General features: G+C 40.0%; 1 protein-coding gene across 1 annotated transcript in view; it reads right to left on the bottom strand.

Annotated features, from left to right (window-relative positions):
* LOC102196989 (collagen alpha-1(XVIII) chain-like) overlaps nt 1–15,811 on the bottom strand; it is a 67,832-nt gene that overhangs the window by 3,727 nt on the left and 48,294 nt on the right. Inside the window, exons 7-37 of the mRNA XM_005730507.1 lie at nt 15,353–15,439; nt 14,081–14,204; nt 13,673–13,716; nt 13,141–13,320; nt 12,948–12,974; nt 12,779–12,832; nt 12,570–12,650; nt 12,045–12,092; nt 11,809–11,943; nt 9,632–9,685; nt 9,221–9,256; nt 5,823–5,957; nt 5,422–5,481; nt 5,289–5,324; nt 5,044–5,088; nt 4,625–4,687; nt 4,205–4,240; nt 4,025–4,108; nt 3,863–3,928; nt 3,616–3,678; nt 3,411–3,500; nt 3,278–3,313; nt 3,124–3,177; nt 2,740–2,796; nt 2,518–2,577; nt 2,385–2,426; nt 1,697–1,724; nt 1,478–1,546; nt 1,272–1,297; nt 268–357; nt 35–188 (exon numbers count right to left, since the gene is read on the bottom strand). Coding sequence (XP_005730564.1) covers nt 35–188; nt 268–357; nt 1,272–1,297; nt 1,478–1,546; nt 1,697–1,724; nt 2,385–2,426; nt 2,518–2,577; nt 2,740–2,796; nt 3,124–3,177; nt 3,278–3,313; nt 3,411–3,500; nt 3,616–3,678; nt 3,863–3,928; nt 4,025–4,108; nt 4,205–4,240; nt 4,625–4,687; nt 5,044–5,088; nt 5,289–5,324; nt 5,422–5,481; nt 5,823–5,957; nt 9,221–9,256; nt 9,632–9,685; nt 11,809–11,943; nt 12,045–12,092; nt 12,570–12,650; nt 12,779–12,832; nt 12,948–12,974; nt 13,141–13,320; nt 13,673–13,716; nt 14,081–14,204; nt 15,353–15,439 — 2,164 coding nt within the window. The remainder of the gene's footprint in view (nt 1–34; nt 189–267; nt 358–1,271; nt 1,298–1,477; nt 1,547–1,696; nt 1,725–2,384; nt 2,427–2,517; nt 2,578–2,739; nt 2,797–3,123; nt 3,178–3,277; nt 3,314–3,410; nt 3,501–3,615; nt 3,679–3,862; nt 3,929–4,024; nt 4,109–4,204; nt 4,241–4,624; nt 4,688–5,043; nt 5,089–5,288; nt 5,325–5,421; nt 5,482–5,822; nt 5,958–9,220; nt 9,257–9,631; nt 9,686–11,808; nt 11,944–12,044; nt 12,093–12,569; nt 12,651–12,778; nt 12,833–12,947; nt 12,975–13,140; nt 13,321–13,672; nt 13,717–14,080; nt 14,205–15,352; nt 15,440–15,811) is intronic.

Raw genomic sequence — 15,811 nt, 5'->3', positions numbered from 1 at the left:
ATATTTATTATATTTGCAGTTAAATGAGTTTTACCTGAACCATATCTCAAGGATGACCCAGAGGGCCCTGGAGGTCCTGGTGGCCCAGGAGGTCCAACAAGACCAGGCTTGCCATAGCCTGGTATACCAGGAGGCCCTGGCGGCCCAGGGGGGCCAGGGGGACCGACCACTGATTCTCCTTTGGGCCCCTAAAATATATAAAGGACAGAATTACTAACACTTTAAGGTTTATTCTTTCAAAAATATACCATGATGCATAAAACTTACCACGGGTCCTGATCTTCCAGGGATACCTGAAATCCCCGGGAACCCCGCCTCTCCTTTTTCCCCTTTGATTCCCTGGTCACCATTCATCACCTATTAGTGCATACACAGGCAAAACCATCGCACAGTAACCAACTGCTGACTGAAAAATGATTAAGTGCCAAAAACTACAGTCCTTTAAATGTCTACTTAAAGACTTTGAAAAGTAAGTCTATAAAGATCTATAAAGACTCCCATGTAAAAACACCAACTTTAGAGCAGAAATCAAGTCTGGTACAAAACATGGTTGTATTTAAAGTATTTAAAATGATTTAAAAGGTCTGTTGAATTGTATTAACAACCTGTCCAACAAGTTTGTGGTCCAATTCAAGTGAGTGAAATTCTAGTATTGAATGTTACTAAGTACTTATTAGCAGCTGCTAATAAGTACTTAGCAGTCAGCACATGTGGTTGAACGTTGTTAATAAAGTTTGCTAAAATTAACTAATCATTTGGCACTGAACTCTCTTTCTTTAAATGACATCAGTCTCAAATCATTCATTGATAACTGATAACCAATTTTTTTCCACTTGTAACAAGCAGTAAAGCTACAACTGGGGCAAATTTTAATTGTTAAAAATACTTTTGAGCCATTTTTGTCATTCAATAGTTAAAAAATGTTCAAAATCCATGATAATGATTTGTGGGATTTTTTCTTTCTTTCTTTTTGTCATCCAGTATGAACTCTACATTTCCTTAGAATATTTGAATGAAGGTGCTATAAAGTATCTGCCTATGTATTTCCAGCTAAACTGTCTCCAACTGGTTTACCACTAATATTTTCTTTTATGTCTTCACCCGACTTAGCTTTCAGAATATTTTAAACATATTCTTACAACCTGATCATAAATCCACAAAACAAATGGCTATATTCACCTTTTAAATAATTTGTGGTTAAAATTCAAGCACATATTCCATAACAAAAAAAGAGAAAAGAGCAACCTTTGTTTTTCCCTTATAAAACTTACCCAGCCTCCTCTTTGATTATATGACACTAGAGGAGAAACAAAAACAAACAAACAACACTTTTATTCTTGAATCACAGCGGGTTAAAAAGCTACATAAATTAGCCCTTTTTAAACCTCCTTTATATTAAGATTGATTTTTCTCTCTGATAATTCTTAATATATTTAGTGTTTTTATTTTAATACTAAGGAAGACATTTTTAACTCACTTGGTGGTGCCGGTATCCCTGGAAGTCCCCTCTCTCCCTTCTCCCCTTTTATTCCTGTCTGACAGTTACCTTTGAGACAACAAAATGTACTGTAAATACGCTGCAACTTTGGGTATGTTTATTAAAAGTATTTTGAGTGTAAAGGCAGTCTCTGGCAAACTATTTCCATAATCAGTTGATGTTTAATTTACAGGAAACAGATAAGGTGACCAAACCTACCAGCTGCAATGGTTCCATTTGAATTAAGCTGAAATAACAGAAAAAATGCAGATTAACAACAGGCAGTGACACAATTCCTTGTCAGTTTACAATACATGCAAAACCCCCGTTTTGCATGTTAACACTACACTTGATCAGCAACTGCAAACACATGCAGATTTTCTACAGGTGCGACTTTATAACTACCTCCTTTTGTTTCCTGTACTTAGCCTTCATCTTTACAGACTTGAAATGCATCATGCAGGGATATTTTGGAGCAGCTGTTAAAATGTTTTGAGTGATAAAAGGTGTTACAATGAAAAACATGCGTGTTATCGGTACACAGAAGGAAAAGCAGAGGACGGTGTGAAGAGAGAAAAAAAATGGCGTGGTAGCCCACAAAAAAAGTTTTGTACTTTTGTGCACATGAGGTTTGATCAAGATGCACTTCAGAGTCGGCTCAGCATACACTCTAAAGTCCGATGGATAATTCATTTACATGCTGACTTTTATGCAGCCTGTGTCAGAGAAAAATCAAGTATGCACTGCAGATAAGCAGACAGACTTTGTGCGAAATCAATATTCCACAATACAAATATAATTTTACCAGTGGGATTTTACATAAAGCTCTTTAACACAGGCTGCACTAAAGCTGTCGATTTATTATGCTTTATTAGTATACAGTGCAGCTGTACGGTCAGAAACCTACGGGTGTTTTGCAGTGTGGTCTGGGGGGTATAGGGAACACTGTCTTTAGGAAGAAAAGGAAACAGTGAACAAATAAAACACATAATTTAAGATGACAATTGACAAGAACTGTGTAAAAAATTAAAAGTGTTTACTCCTTTGGGGCAGTTGAATATTCCTGGGCGCCCCGGTGGGCCGGGAGGGCCGGGAGGTCCCTATGAAGAGTAAAAGAAGAAAAGACAAAACTGAAAAAACTGAAATGAAACTCTTTGCCAAACTGGCACAAGGAAATCAAAGCAACCTATGCTTCATTTGAAGATTATGATCAAAACCAGGTGCACAATATTCATACATAGAAACCGTAAAGCGTGACTCACTGGCAGGCCTTGAGAGTCCCCTTTCTCTCCTTTAGGTCCCATGAGGCCTGGGCGACCCTACAGAGACGGAGAGTTGTTATCCAAAAAGCAATTAAGTTTTTAGAAAAGAAAGTTACATAGATTTTAACTTCAACAATTCCCGCAGGGAAATTTGGGAGATTGGATAGTTTGCTGAACAAGTCAGTATGTGATCAAATTTAACATAAAACCAAATCAAACAGGAGTTTCAATGCATGAACTGAGAAAATTAGTGTGGAGAAAGCTAATCATGTCAAATATGCACTGTTTTAGTTTAGTCTTAATCTTCTCATTTTTGAATCAATGCACAGAAATATGTTAATCTACTCTTAATTAGACAGTGTTTGGAGAGTCCATGGTGCTTACTGGTCTTCCAGGGAGCCCAAATTCTCCCTTGTGTCCCGCTGGTCCAATGGGCCCCTGTTGGGAATTAGAAAAAGTGATGCACCTGATGATCTATATTAGTGGAAATAAAACCAGCATTCCTTAGCATTTACTTTAGTTTTCTGCAATCACTTACTTGAATTCCAGGGGGCCCTGGTACACCGTTCTCTCCCTGCAAACAAAGCTATATTTATGTACCATCCTGCACTCTTCATACACATACACAGAAAACTTTATCAGGGAGTTAGGTCTAAAAAGTGCAATATAACCTTGAATCCTTTGGGTCCCACTGGCCCAGGCAGGCCTGACATCATGGATCCATCTGCTGAGATGACAAACCCTGGCTCACCCTTTTCACCCTGTGTGTACACACAAGTACATTTAAAAAAAAAAAAAAAAAAAGCAACTTCCTGATAGTTTTCATTATAGTGTCCATACAGAAAACAAATCATGTTGTATGTACATCCCACTTACTTTAAGTCCAGGCGGTCCTTGCAAACCTGGCAATCCCATGTCACCCTTTGGACCCTTTGGTCCCTGCAAATAATTATGAGATTTCACAATTGAATAGTTGATAATCTATATAATGAAATAAATCAAAGAGCAACAGCAGTGGGATGGTATTCCAGTAGTCTTTTTGTAACCAGAAGAGTCGCCCTCTGGTAGCTATTAGAAAGAATGCATTTGGTCTACACTCAGTGAATTTTGGTCAGGTACTTACAGCAGGTCCCTGAGCTTCAAAAATCCCTGAGAAGTTAAAGGCACCATCTGTGTCGTTCAATAAGAGCTGAAGACAGAGAAAAGGAGTTTTAACAGTAAGACAGAGAATCACTAAACATCATCATGTTTAAATAGTAGAGTCACCAAATGTATCACTACTTACATCCTGAAGGTTGATGATGGTTCCTGGTGGTCCAGGTGGTCCTGGGGGCCCAGGCAAACTACGCCCATCCTGTCCTGGCTCTCCCTGGAAAAAAATTAATAAATAGTTGACATTTTTACCTTTCAGCACATAGCAGTGCATGTATGCAGTATCTGTCTACCAACTCGTTGATGGTTTCACCTTTTGTCCTTGGTCACCTTTGTCCCCCTTTGGTCCCTACAGACACAGGATTAAACATTAGCTGTAGTTCTTAGTGCCACTTAAATATGTGTCTGTTCTCTCCGACTAGTAAAAATGTAGTATGTGTAAAATCATTAAAAAAACATAAACAAAAGACACATATATAACTGTTGCATTTTGTAAGTTGGTTAACCTTACTCTTCAGTTGCTGCTGCATCTGCAATCTACTTTGCAACCCAACCCCACCAAGCTACGGCTTTTTATGCTGTTTTTGAGTTACATCTGTTGTCACTGATGCATGCAAACTAGTGCAGACTGAAATAATTTACTGCTTGACTGAACATCATTTATTTAAGCATCAGTCTTTAAAAAAGGGCACACTGCTTATTAAAATGTGTCAGAATTATTTAGATCAGTGACCTCTGCTCCAGTCAGTCCATCTGTACCAGGAATGCCTGGGTCCCCGGGAACACCCTGCTCTCCCTGCAGAAGGAATGAAGAAAAATAAGCATCATTATGATGTAAAAAGGTGACTTGATTTCTGTCTTCTTAAAACTGAGGAATTCTTTCTGAAAAACTGATAAATAACCAAATCAATGATATTGATTATAATGTTCCAATCTTTAGGGACACAGCGTTCAAGTGGAACCCAGTGAGAAGCACAACAAAGTTGGCTGTGAACCTGTAAGATGACAGAATCTTTACTTTCTAGAGCACCATGCAGCCTAAAGCCGACATCTCCTCTCACCACAAGGCCTTTTACTTAATGGTCATTTATGGACCTAAAGCAAGCAGACTTTCAAGAAGCTTGTCTGATTTAATATCTTCAGCAGACTAACCTTTTGTCCTGGCTTTCCTGGAACACCAACAAAACCATCTTGACCCTATGAAAAGGATGAAGGAGACAAAATAAAGAAATCTAGATTTAAAAAAACAAATTGCATTTAGCAAAAACAGCAATTTATTGTATGCATCACTGAATGCCATCCAAGGCCTTAGATTTTAAATGTTCACCCATCCAACTTAACCTGAGAACATTTTTCAGGGAGAGCCATTTACATGGACCCACACACAAATATTTTACCTTGGGTCCTGGAAGTCCTGGGAGTCCTGGAGGTCCCTGTGAAAATCAAACCAAAATCAAACCTTGGGTAATAACAGCAGCCGTTCGTGAAATGCAAAAATGATAAGACACTAAAATCGTGCCACATTTGTACCTGTGGACCTCTGGGTAATGTCGCTGCTGAAGCGGCCTCGAGCCCCGATCCTTCCATGTCCTAAAAAAGTGCAAAGGCATCTAGCAATGAGCCAACATGTTTGTTGGAAACGAGGGCTCACATCAAATTTATGCACAGTTAATGATCAAAACTTTTGTTATAACACACACGCTGCAGCATTCACAGACAATTCATTTGCACTGTTTCTGTGTTTACAGGGAGATTGGGTTAAACATTGCATAGTTATTATACGTTCTTTGTCATCATGCTCTAGTTCTACAAACAAATCACTACTCATATCAGCTAAAGTTGCATATTATTCTTTATGATTTTCTAATGATAAAAATGACAAAACATTAGATATATTATCCCCATACATTTAGTAGTGAAACACACTATACCTCAAAGTCTGGGATGAAGTTTCTTCCTGGAGGCCCTGGGGGGCCAGGAGGACCAGGCAGACCCCTGGGACCAGGATGCCCTTCTGGACCATCTGCTCCTGGTAGACCTGGGAATCCTGGTGGGCCCTGATCTCCCTGAAAGAGACAAAATGTTTTTGTTTTTTTTTTTACTTTTAAAAGTAAAAAAATATTTTAGCAGGTAAGGAGTTGCTTTAACATAGCACAAGAAACCATTTGCCTCAATGCAAGCATAAAAAGTGAGCAGAATTATGATTGCCAATATCGATAATGGTGGTTTGTCAATGTATCAAATATAATGAATAGCAAAATGAGCAGATCTTAACCTTTTGTGGGAGGTAAGTGAGCAGAGCTATGCTGTAGTATTGTGAGACGAAATGAAAAAACACAAATTGCACACATTCCTATTACTGACTCTCTCTACCAATTTACTCTTTGACAGTTTTAAAAGTAATTTAAAAAAAGATTAAAAAAACACATTTCAATCGACTTCAGCACAGATTAAATGACACGGGCAGACATCGTCTTTCAACTAACCCTAACTCACTTCTCCGCAGTTCCCTCCCGTGTTCTCAGCCTGTTACAATTCAAAACAAAGAAGCGTAGCCATATAAATAAGCAAAAAAAAAAAAACCCCAAAAACTTCACTGTTAGCAACACTATTGCAGATTCAGAAGGCAGATTTATAGTATCTGTGTATTGCTAGTTTTTCCTTCCTTCCCTTCTTCCTTCTCAGATCATTCTGACAGCGTGCTTCTTCAACCTAGGAGGAGGAGACTTCAACCTAGAAATTGACAGGCTCAATCCAGCAGTGAGTCAAAGGAATTTGAAGTCCATCATTCTTAAATAATACAAGAGTGAATTTGGTCTTTACAATTCTTGGCGTTCGTATCACTCTCAAGGATTACACCTTCCTTTTACCAGTAAACCACTCACAATCTCGCTTAGACTACTTTCTAGTTAGCAGCTCCATTATGAGCGATATCACAAATGATCAAATTCAGAAAAGAGTCACGCCACCAATTAGGAGCTGGAGATTTATTACATCATTACTGAAAGAACAAAACTTCATGGGCTGGGCGCTCAGGTATGCACCGGCTCACTCCCGGTGGCGGCTTGTCGGGGCCTGGTGCCTGTGGCTCGGTCGTGGCCCTTCGGACGGGGTGGAGTGCCCTCGGCCTCTGGGCCTGGGGCTCGGTCCACTGTGGCACAGCTGGCTGCCGGTGGAGCTTAGGGGCACATCACTGCAACCCTCTCTGGCTTCTGCTCCACGGCTGCTGGGTGATCCCTCATCTGGGGCTCTCCTCAGCTCTTTTCGGTAGAGTGGCATGGTTGCCCCTCCGTTGGTCTTCCTTGGACTCTTGCTTTCTGGGGGTCTCTGGTCCCTGGATGGGGCTATGGCCCACACCCTCTAGCAGATCGTTACATGAAGGAACCTTTTGAATACAAGTGTGCTCATGCTCACAGGTTTACACACAGGTGTTCACGGACACAAACTACACCTTCCTTTGCTGCTACCTCAAAGCACACTGTGTGCTGTCGATCTTACGTGCTGTGCAATAATAGTCAATATTTAGTATTTACACATAGATTACCGCAATGATGTTGTTTATTATATTGCTCTCTTTTTTGCTTGCTTTCTGTCTTTTTTTCCCTCTCAACAGGTGATCCAGGTGATTGATATATATGTATTTTTTGCCCCCCACCTTTTTTTTTGTTTGTTTGTTTTGTTTTTGTGCCCTTTATCTCCGTCTCTCTCCCCCGCTGTTCTTCTTTCCCTCCCTTCTAAAAGAAATGGGCAACATATTTAGATAATAATGACCTGAAAGGAATATCACCATGTTGTCTGGGGCTTGGTCTGTGACCCAGCGTTATGGGTTTATTTTGTATTTTTGATTCCTTATGTTTTATTGAAAACATGTTAAAACAGCATCTTATGCTGTTATTATTAGTCAGGATTTAGTTGAGTTGTATTCTAGTTTTTCTGTCATCTATGTCTCCTTGGTGGTGTGTCTCTTTTGTTCTCCGTGTTGTCTTTCTTGACACGTGTTCTATGGAAAGCAGGAGATGTAATAATGTAGGGCAAAATATTATCTTACTGTTCAAATAAACTACTCATTTTTCCTGATCCCTAGTAAAATCCAGATAATTATCAGAACACAATACAAAGTTTTTCATCATGTAATGAGAAAGGGTGTGGAGCGTCCAGGAGACAGAACAACTATACTGGGTGCATCTTGTCTTGGACCCAGACCAGTTAGTCTTGCCCCTTCACTTTGTCACACATCTCCAGAGGAGTCTTCATCTGCACACTCCAATACACTCTTTGTGGTGGGGGTGGTGGGTGCTGACCCAGACTCAGTAGTGTTCCGGGGCATTGACATTGCTGACCCTGGGTCAAACTTCTTTAACATCATGGCGGATTTTGGGGAATGAGGGTGCCCACTGAGCCAGTGGTTTTCTGCCAGTCCCTACTGGTGCTTGTTGGTCCCAGGGTGAGTGGGTGGAGGTCGTCAGCCCGCTCCCTTGGTGGCACAGGTTGGCCTGGACTTCCCCCATGTCGGGGAAGAGTGGCGCTGCCAGGCGGTCCTGGGCGCCTCGGGCACTGGAACCCTGGGACCCTGCTATCGCTCGTACCAGGGTGGCCAGCCTCTAGCAGGGTCGAGTGCCCATTACCTCTGGTTCTCTGGGATTCTCACCCTTTGGCTGTGGGCACCCCATCTGGGGCCTCTCTCCTTCTCCTCCTGGGATGGACAAGTGAATGTCACAGAGATGTGTGGCCTCAGGTCTTGGGCCGTCTTGGGCTGTCCTGGTTCCATCTCTGTGTGCCTTCAGGCTTCTGGTGGGTATTGTTGCAGCTTCCCACCCTCATTATGAAATACATTTGTGACAAAGACTTTCTCACACTCACTGTCTCTCTCTGTCTCTGTGTCTCTCTCTCTTATACACACACACACTATAGGAAGATTTGTGGATTCATGTATCTGTGTATTATCAAATGTCTTGTGTTCACGTGCTGTATGTTTGTTTTGTTCTTTGTTTCTTACAGATGCAGCAGTTGGCGATACATTGTGCATTTCTATTTGTTTCTATCATCCCATTTCTACTCCCCATCCAAACCACCACCACTTTTTTTCTCTTGCCTGTCTTGACTTAGACATCGTCATATCCATATACAATATTAATATTTAAAATAACACAAAAATAAATGAATAAATAAGCAGATAAATGATTCACATGAACAAGAGGAGCCTATAGAGATTCTGTAGCTGTTCTTGCAAAAGCTAAATGTGTTCGGCACCACAAGTCTGATTGCAAAACCTTCCAGCAGGACAGGATTAAAAAACAATAACAAAAACAAAAAAACAAAACAATCTTACCTTTGGTCCTGGTTGACCACTCACACCAGGCTCGCCCTGTTAAAAACATAATGAAATAGAGTTAGCTCGTGTTTAATGGGGAAAGGTTGTTCTTTCGGGTTTCCATGAAAACAAAAACAGAGCGTCTATTGCAATACAGACTTGTTTACACTCAAGCCCCTTTGGCTTTATTGGTCCATTGGGGCATCTCATTAAGAGGCTCTTTGTGTTAGGCGGTTATAGAGTTTTTGTCTAATTGTTTTTGCTAACAGAGCACTTAGAGGCCTTCTCTAGGGAAATCAGAGAGGGCTAAAACTAAAGGTTGAGGATTGGAAAACACACAAATGAGAGCCAAAACCAGTGAGAGGATTTTCTTCTTAAATCCATGTCTTAAATAGTGACAATACAATATATGTTGATCATTAGCCTTACCTTGTCTCCTCTCTCCCCAGCAGGCCCAGGATTGCCATCTTTTCCACTGACTCCCTGCAAGTGTAACAAAATTATTTTTTTCCCCTCAAGAATTTGGATTTACCAGAATAACATGTACATATATTACAGAGTTGGCATAGTTTGCGTAATTGTGGCTCTTATTCAGATTTTTTGGACAAAAGCGGGCTGCTTGGTGTGAGCTCATAAAAGCGAGCCGTTTGAAATGAGAACATATTAAAGCTCTTGAGCCTCTTTGGTCTGAAGTGAATAAAACTTTCATGAACCAAAGCAGCCTTGCAGTGAATACTCCATGCCTGTGAGTACATCATTCACACTGTTAGTAAGAGCTTCTATAATTAAAAAAACCCCCAAAAAGACACATTTCCACCAACAGATGCTACAGCTGCAACCAAATTCAAGCGCTTGTTGTTCATCACTTTAGCTCCTGCCGTAAAAGCTGCGAGGATAATGGAAAGAAAGGCCTGATCCATTTACTGGTGTGTGGGTGCAAATACAAGCTTTTGAAAATGAAACATTTTCACAAGCCTCTATGTAGTCTCGTGAAAAACAAAGTACATCACATGATTTAACGACGTTTGTTTAGGCTCTCAGTTCTGGCCACAGAATTTCAATCAGGTTGAAGTCTGGACTAAGCCCAGGCCACTGCAACAACCCAATCCTTCTCTTTTTCAATAATTATATTGTAGATTTGCTGCTTTGCTTGGGATCATTGTCCTGCTGTATAACACAATTTCAGCCTGGCTTTAGCCATTGGAGAAATAATTTCAATAAATACTTGAGTATATAGAGGAGTTCATGACTCAGTGACTGCAAGGTGCCCAGGTCCTGTGGCTGCAAAACAAACCCAAATCATTACCCCTCCACCACTGTGCTTAATAGTTGGTATGAGATGTTTCTGCTAATATGCTGCATTTGGGTTTCATCAAATGTCCTGCTGCGCTTTATGACCAGACTTCTCTACTTTGGTCTTGTCTGTCCAAAAGAAATTGTTCCAGAACTCTTGATTAGTTTTACAAACCTAAGCCGTGCAGCCATGTTCTTTTTAGAGAGAATAGGTTTTCTCTTGGTGACCCTTCCAAAGAAGACACACTCGTTTCAACCTTACTGTCACAAACTTTAACATCTAATATACTAACTGAGGCTTGTAGAGTCTGAAATGTGGCGCTTGGGTCAGACCTTGTGGTGAAATTGTTGGGACATCCACACTGGGGAAGATTGTGACCTTGTATTAACACACACCTGACTGCACCAGACCCACAAACTACCAACTTCTGCTTTTATAGAAGTGGTCACACTTTATGATGATCAAATAATCAGGTGCATTTGATTAGCATTAACCTTATAAAAAGTAGTAAGGACGTACTTGATTTTTCATAGAATTCCATCGTGCTGGGAAAACTTCATTTTTCACATGATTATAAAATGAGGTGGCAGATATGTTTATGTACTGTACAATTTAACTAGTGTATGTAATGTATTTCAAAAAAGGAACCACTAAGTCTTAACTGCAGACACATACAATCTTTGTTCATTCTGTGCATCAAGCAATGGCAGGAAAGCAGTAAATGAACATTTTAAATGGCATTGGGGGAAATACTGTCTTTTCAGCCCATTGTACCTGACCAGACCCTGACTCTGAATCAGACCCAGAGCCACTAAACCACTCCTCAGACACCTGAACACAGAACCCAGGTCAGAAATGAATGTTCTGAAGGCAAAGACTAAAAGAAAGATGCATTTCAAAAAAACCTTAATCACAGAAATGTTTCATGCAAAATTATGTTTTTGTTTTGTTTTGAATAAAAACTGCTCTTGATTTTAATTAATTCTATTGTGTGTGTCAGGTGGGTCCTTTGAAAGAGTTTTAATAGAGTTAGAGTATACCTCCTGTTTAACTTTTAGCATAAATTAGCAAATGACAAATGAGTTTGTTATGTGAGAGCAGCTGTGAAATCTACTAAAGAAATTACATTTTCAGTGTTTGTCTTGTCCTTCCAAAGAAACCATAATACTGTATAAACTTGAGCCTGTATAAACTATAATACTTGAGCTGCTAGAGTTTACAATATGTAGAAAACATATTGGTTCATTTAGTATTTTTAAGCTGCTGCATTTAGATTGGGCTCTAACAGAAAATGGACCAAGGTAAAACTCACAGGAAGTCCAGGTTCGCCCTTTGCTCCATCCCTTCCATCTTTCCCAGGAGTCCCAGGTAGTCCAGAAAAGATGTCCTCAGTAGGAGATCCTGGGGGCCCTGGCAGTCCTGGGGGACCTGGAGGCCCTGGGGGACCCTGATAACACAAGAAAACATTACAGTTATGGGAAAAATGCTCTGTAAAACAGGTAAACTATAGTGTCAGTATACAGAGACAGAGAAAGCAACTTCACTTACCCTAATAATCTCTGTGTCACTGTCAAAGTCTTCAAATCCAGAACCCTCCTGATGAACACAAAGGCAATGACCCCTCATTTAGTCAAAAGGTAAGTCACTTATACTAAAATGTTATGGTTGGTTATAACATAATGAGCCTTTTTTTTTCTCATTCCACAATATATAAATAAATATTTTATTTTCAACTTAAAATATTTATTTTCATCCCCAGTATGAATATCACTGCTGTGTAAAAATGTTGAGGAACATAATGAAAACGATGGGCGTATCATCAGATCTGATTTCTGCTGCAACAAATGTGACTTAGCTTTAGCATCACACCAGAAAAAATACAACCTAACAAATTCATATCAACATTTGGAAATAGAATATGGGCAGTGTCTACATGAAAAGTTCACGTATATGAAGGTATACAGAACAGAAACAAGGATTTCACAAATAAACTGGAGCTAATTTTAGTTCCTTGTATGAATCAAGCACACCTGATTTTGCTTAAACTAAGAACAAAATGAATAAATGACTGACCAGGAACACGGAGGACTTGCTGGGCTGCCCTGGAGGTCCTGGAGGACCCGGAGGGCCAGGTAGTCCAACACCAGGATCACCCTGAGAGAAACAGAAGAAAGTTTGTGTTATTTTCTACATTTCAAGGATTACTTACTTATTTCTTTAATTCTATATTTAATTTTATAAGTCCATGTTAAAATTTCTGTAACCACCCTAAAGGTTTTTACCTTTTCTCCCTTAGGACCAGACTCTCCGGGTAGTCCTGGAAATCCTTTTGCTCCCTGAGAGAGATGACAATCACGGCAGTGCACATGAGCGTTCCCCTCTGAGACATTAAATAATAACTTCCACATGAAGGAAACTATATATTTGAAAGACTAGGAGGATTTTACTTACTGGTGAACCAGTTTCCCCTTTGCTTCCCTGGAGAAAAGACAAAAACAGAAAGCAAATCAATCATGTTTAAATCTGACAACACAACAGAGTAAAAAAAACATCCTGTGCTCCGTGAACGGACGCCTGAATTGTTTAAAAATAGAAGCTTGTGAATGCCTCAAATTCAGTGCACAAATGTGCAGGTTAAACTCACAGGGTGTCCATCTTTCCCTGGAAGTCCAGGTGTGCCTGGGGGTCCCTGTGGTCCTTGTGGGCCTCGTTGTCCAGGCTCCCCTCCTTGTCCTTCTTCTGAGGCTGGTCCTGGAGGGCCTGGAGGTCCTGGGGGACCAGCTGGGCCTGGCTCCCCTTTCTGCCCTGGATAAACCTGGAGGGACTAAGGAGTTAGGATTTTTTTTTTTTTAATGTAGACTGCAGTCACACTAATTTAAAAAAAATAAAAGGAAAAAAATAGGGCAGCATCAGCTGTAGTAAGTGGGACAAACTTGCTCTACAGGAAACAGTTTCCGTTTTCTCTCTCTCTCTCTTTAAAGCACATTTAATGTTAACCTCATCAACCACGTCACTTCCAGCCCGTCTAGAGTTACAGCAGAGTACCAACCATCCCCTTTACAGACCTTTAAAGACCTGTTGCCTTAATTATATAAAAACTGTAATGATCTTAACCCATAATATGTTGAAACAGACAGATTTATGTTATATAAATTCAGAAGATAATTCTGACTTACAGTGTCAGGTGTGGAAACTGAAGCACCTGTCTGAAATGACTTTGCTGTAACATAAAGAGAAAAAGGAAAAAACAAGCATGTTTGAGCACATTAAAAATGGCACTGCTGTGGATTTGATGAATAAAGCACAGATGAAAAGGTTGAGCATTGGATCATACGAACAAAGGAAAGGAAGCTACACTGTGTCTTCAGCAACATCTGGTGGAAACTCTTGGAAATGCAACCAAGGAGGAGCCGATTTACTCATGAATTGCAGCACAAACGAAGGGAAGCATGAAATAATTTTGCTATATCACTGGTCTAATCCTGAAAATATATATATATTTTAAGTGGCAGATAACTGCTGTTTGTTGCCACAGGACAGAGTTCCTGAGACCACATTAAAACGTTTACATGAATGCATTTTACCTTGCACCGTGGTCACCTCCACTTCCTGCCCAGAAGCTTCCTCAAAGTTGTCATCTTCGTCATCGCTTGTTGGCATCTCAGTGGGTGGAGGTGGGATCACAATGTAAGTGGGGGCCAGCTCTGGCTAATAACCACGATGGTAAAACAAACAAACAAACAAACAAAAAAAGAAATCAGTGTGCATCTTTAGACCAACCTTCAGCACTAAACTGCATATTTTTTATATTTTTAAATGCATAATATTCTGCAATCTGGATATTACAGCACACTAGTTATAGCTGCGCCTGTGGCTTAATTAAGGAGCCTTTCTTTTTTTTTCTTTCATAATTCAACAAAGAGTCTCTGTATATGTGAACAGACAACCAAACAAGAAAAAGAAAGAAAGTGAAGCGTTTGCCACGGATGGTAGGAAATGTTTGCTCTCAGATCAGATCCAAATACAGTGTCACACTGACAGCCTCATTCCACGCATTTCTTAGAGTATTCCAACATTACGTCTACAAGATCTGCTGCGATCATAAAATGTCATGACCGCACGCCTAGAAAAGCCCGCTGTCTTGCTCATGAATGATAAATAGAAATGACTGCAGATGGAAAAAAGGCTGTAAATCATTTTCTTTCCTGAAGAGAGTTTTTGATTTTAATCCATCGTCTGACAGGCCTTTGAGTGTCCAAGGGAGACGCTTATTAAGTAGCTCAGACTGCCTGGAGAAGAGGTCGCACACATCTGGATTGTGTGTTCATACAAAAGGGACTGAAATACATGTACATCAGTGAAGTCATACTTGGACCACAGATGGTGATCTGTGTGATTGAAATCTCTCTTATCTGCACTTTTAGATGGTTTCTTAGCTAGTTTCTTGGAAGACAATCACCAAAAACTCAAGTGTCTTTGACTCTGTAGCTTAAAGTTCCCAGAAAATGACTAAAAAAATCAACTAAAAATTGATTTGTGGACTGAGTCTTAATATTAAGTTAAGTTTTTAAAGTTTTAACCAACAGGTTTATTTTAAATCACTATGGGAACATAACTTATCTATACAATGACACATTGGCCATCTTCTTTTCTTTTTTAGTGGGCTTTTTTAGAAGCCATTTCCTTAAGCATAGTAAGGTGATATTATTTGCATAAATTCATTACAGATTGCACAGAGCTGGCAGCAAATATCATCATTTTGGTGTCTCCACAGGTACTGAGAGGACAGAAGCTTTTTCATTTGTGACTCGCTTGCGCAAATAAATGGGGTAAAAACAAAAGAACAGTGCACACACCATGGTGAACTCTCTCTCCTCCACAATCTTCTTCACTTCACCTTTACCCTCCAAGTTTTCATTGTCACCGCTCCCGTAGCCAGAGGCCTGGAGTTGAAAAGGAGAGCAGGATAAAAGGAATTAGAAGACAAAACACAGAGAAAGTTGGAAAAGTTCAGCAGACCAAAATTCCATCTGAGTTTTTAGCTGCAGGAAGTGAAAATTAAATGAGGAAAGAGGCCAAATGTACACATAAGCAAAACAGCCTTATTCCAGAGTTTGGTTCCCACGGTTACTCACATGTTACTGATGTTTTTCACTGAAACTTATCTTTAATTTAAACAAACAAACAAACAAACAAACACTGGATATCAGAAATGACTAATGTTCTGAACAACATTATCAGGACAGACTGACTGTGGCTCGGTCAGGAATGTCAGTGTGTGTGTGTGTGTGTGTGTGTGTGTGTGTGTGTGTGTG

This window comes from Pundamilia nyererei, unplaced genomic scaffold, assembly GCF_000239375.1.
Source record: "Pundamilia nyererei isolate P.nyererei 1_Seehausen unplaced genomic scaffold, PunNye1.0 scaffold00037, whole genome shotgun sequence".
Taxonomy (NCBI): Eukaryota; Metazoa; Chordata; class Actinopteri; order Cichliformes; family Cichlidae; genus Pundamilia; species Pundamilia nyererei.
Note: the sequence above shows the minus strand (reverse complement) of the source record. Positions and strands in the feature narration are given on the sequence as shown.